The sequence below is a fragment of the Drosophila arizonae genome, chromosome X (genome assembly GCF_054131065.1).
Source record: "Drosophila arizonae isolate 15081-1271.41 chromosome X, UAZ_ARI_1.0, whole genome shotgun sequence".
Classification (NCBI taxonomy): Eukaryota; Metazoa; Arthropoda; class Insecta; order Diptera; family Drosophilidae; genus Drosophila; species Drosophila arizonae.
This window is the reverse complement of record NC_142927.1, coordinates 14,020,266-14,022,875: the sequence shown is the minus strand read 5'-3', so window position 1 is coordinate 14,022,875 and position 2,610 is coordinate 14,020,266. Positions and strand designations below refer to the sequence as shown.

Here is a 2,610-nt window from a genome sequence, read left to right as displayed (position 1 = left end):
AATCAGTGTATTTCGGAAGTATTTGTAAATATATAGGTTCATTTTAATTTGACGGTTCATTGACGTGACACTTGTCAAAAAGGACACTGAGCTTTGTAAACAAAACGTTAACGCAAAACTAACAGAACGTATGCGCAAAATGAGTAGCTCGAACGCATAAATCAGTTGCTCGAGCGCACAAAGAGCAATTAGAAATGTTACATTTCACAATTAGCGCCAAAACATTAATTTCCAGTTGGACAGAAAAATCGCTAAAGTAAATAGTGTGGTATAATAAAAAATTAGTTTTTAATATACAAAATTGTTTATATTATTTCTTTTTAAAGTAATTTAGATAGAACGCTTTTTAAACACTCCAGGCGCATTTAACGTTAAATTAACAGAACGCATGCGCGAAATGAGTGGCCGACGCAAGACTGAGCTTATCAAACGCAATAAGAGCACTTTTACATCTAAACAGCGCAGTTAGCGCCAAAATACGCTTATTTCTAATAAAAAAAAAAAAAAATATATATATATATTTCTATATATATATATATACATATATACATATATATATATATATATATATATATATATTAACTATATATAACATAAAAATCCTGCTACTACGCTTTCGCCTTAGCAATGTTGGCTGACTTTTTAGCTTTTTTAGCCAACTTTTTGATATGCTCGCTCTTGTCCAGATTGTTCTGGAAGAAGGTGGTCTCCTTGCGGGCCTGAGACACTTCCGTCTGCAGTCGCTGCTTATGGACGGCCTGCTCATAGTTCATCCGCTCGGTCAGGTGCACCCACTTGAAGCGAGGCAAATATTTCATGCTCCACAGCGAGTCGAAGAACTGCGACTTCTTTCGAGTCGAGATTTGCTTGTTGTTCAGCAGCGGCACAATCTGCTTGGCCACACGTTTTGACTCGAACTCCACCCAGCCTTCGGTGAAGTGAATATTGTATTTCTTACGCTTGTTCTTTTTCGCCTTATCGCCTGAAAAGGGAATATATATAAATTATCAACAGAAAGGCAAGCGAATTGACACTCACCTAGCTTCTTTTCCGGCTGTAAATAGACGCGTCCGATCTTGCCGAATTCACCGAGTATCTCGCGCAGACGTGTCACATTCATGTGCTTTGGTATATTCGAGATATAAATGATTCCCTTTTTGCGCTTCTTGGTTTTGGCGGTTTGTTTAGCTCCAGCATTGAAATTGGCCAAATCCATTTCGTCGTCGTCTTCCTCCTCATCGTCTTCTGTGTTGGGTACAATGGAAACTGGCTCTTCTACATCTTTTGCCTTGGTGTCGTTCACTTTGGTTGTATCTACTACCATGTCCTCATCGCTATCCAATTCAATGGGCTGCGATTCGGACATTGTTTTTAATTTTTTCTTCATTTGTTTTCAGTACAAAACGTGCGCACTGTGTGACCGTGTTCGCATTATGTGAAAATCATACATATGTAATGTAGACCCACTGCTAATAACATTTAACAGAATGATAATACCCCGACGTATTCGAAGTTAACAGCCTTACGTGAAACTTTAAAACTTCGATAGCTCTACTTCGATATAATTAGGGATCAAGTATTCCCGCATTAACAGAAGTGCTTTTGGTAAACAGAAAACAATTGAATTTAGTTGTTGTTTAGTGTTCGTATTCAGCTGATCGCAATCATTGTAAAATGCCAGTAAGTAGTTAAACTGCCACAACTCCTGTTGGTAATCGATAAGTAATAGTGATTATTTTTTCATTGTTACATTAATGTTGCATTCATTTAAATAATAAACATTATTAAAAATGCAATAGGCTTACCATTCTGAGATCGTGGAGTTCCACAGCAAGGTGGGGAACATGGCCATCTTGCCTCTACGCACCAAAGTACGAGGGCCAGCGCCCAGTGTGAATACTGATAACGACATTATCGATGAGTCACTTTATTATTTCAAAGCAAACGTTTTCTTCCGCACATACGAAGTCAAGGTAGGGCTGCAACAAAATAAAAACGATATAAGAACTAAATAAATCCATAAATAAGAATAAAATATATTTTATACATAATTGCAGTCGGAGGTGGACCGCGTACTTATCTATATAACGCTCTACATAACGGAATGCCTGAAAAAACTGGCTCGTTGCACGAGCAAGGATCAGGGACAACAGGATCTTTATGCCTTGGCTATTTCGAGCTTTGCCTTGCCTGGCGATGCCGGTTTTCCGTTAAATTCAGTCTACACCAAGCCAGACAATCCAGATCTAATGCGTGAATATTTGCTGCAGTTGCGTCAGGAGACCGGCTATCGCTTGCTAGAGAAGGTCTTCGACACATCAGATGATAAGCCAAACAAATGGTGGATATGCTTTGCGCGCAGAAAGTTCATGGAAAAAAGCCTTTCCGGTCCTGCATAGAAAAATTTAAAAATCGACTGTTAAATCAATTTGAAGACTGTTAGAATGTTGTTGCAGCCTGGCTGCATGCTGCGGCAGTGTTGATAAATGTCTGCGTAAGTGGGCGCCAATTTTAAACAAATACTTAAAAGACAGTGTATAAACAATTATTTTAATATAAATATATATATTTGTTCTTCTTTATTTCAAAATTGTTTTATTTCACCGTATA

The 2,610-nt window shown here is 38.0% G+C and overlaps 2 protein-coding genes across 3 annotated transcripts; one reads left to right on the top strand and one right to left on the bottom strand.

Annotated features, from left to right (window-relative positions):
* Positions 1–285: 285 nt before the first annotated feature.
* Positions 286–1,461, bottom strand: LOC108618397 (uncharacterized). Its single transcript, XM_018014392.2, has 2 exons — positions 1,039–1,461; positions 286–982 (listed from the first exon to the last, which is right to left on the bottom strand). Exons 1-2 carry the CDS (start codon positions 1,385–1,387, stop codon positions 609–611), a joined length of 723 nt encoding a protein of 240 aa, XP_017869881.1. The 5' UTR covers positions 1,388–1,461; the 3' UTR covers positions 286–608.
* A 60-nt stretch (positions 1,462–1,521) lies between these two features.
* On the top strand, positions 1,522–2,582 carry Arpc3B (Actin-related protein 2/3 complex, subunit 3B). Of its 2 annotated transcripts, none has more exons than XM_018014403.2 (3): positions 1,522–1,680; positions 1,800–1,973; positions 2,058–2,582. In XM_018014403.2, the coding sequence occupies exons 1-3, from the start codon at positions 1,675–1,677 to the stop codon at positions 2,397–2,399; spliced, it is 522 nt and encodes a 173-aa protein (XP_017869892.1). In that variant the 5' UTR covers positions 1,522–1,674; the 3' UTR covers positions 2,400–2,582. The 2 variants fall into 2 exon arrangements, with proteins under 2 accessions (XP_017869892.1, XP_089329576.1); XM_089473450.1 differs by having other exon boundaries at positions 1,534–1,722.
* The last annotated feature ends 28 nt before the right edge of the window (positions 2,583–2,610 follow it).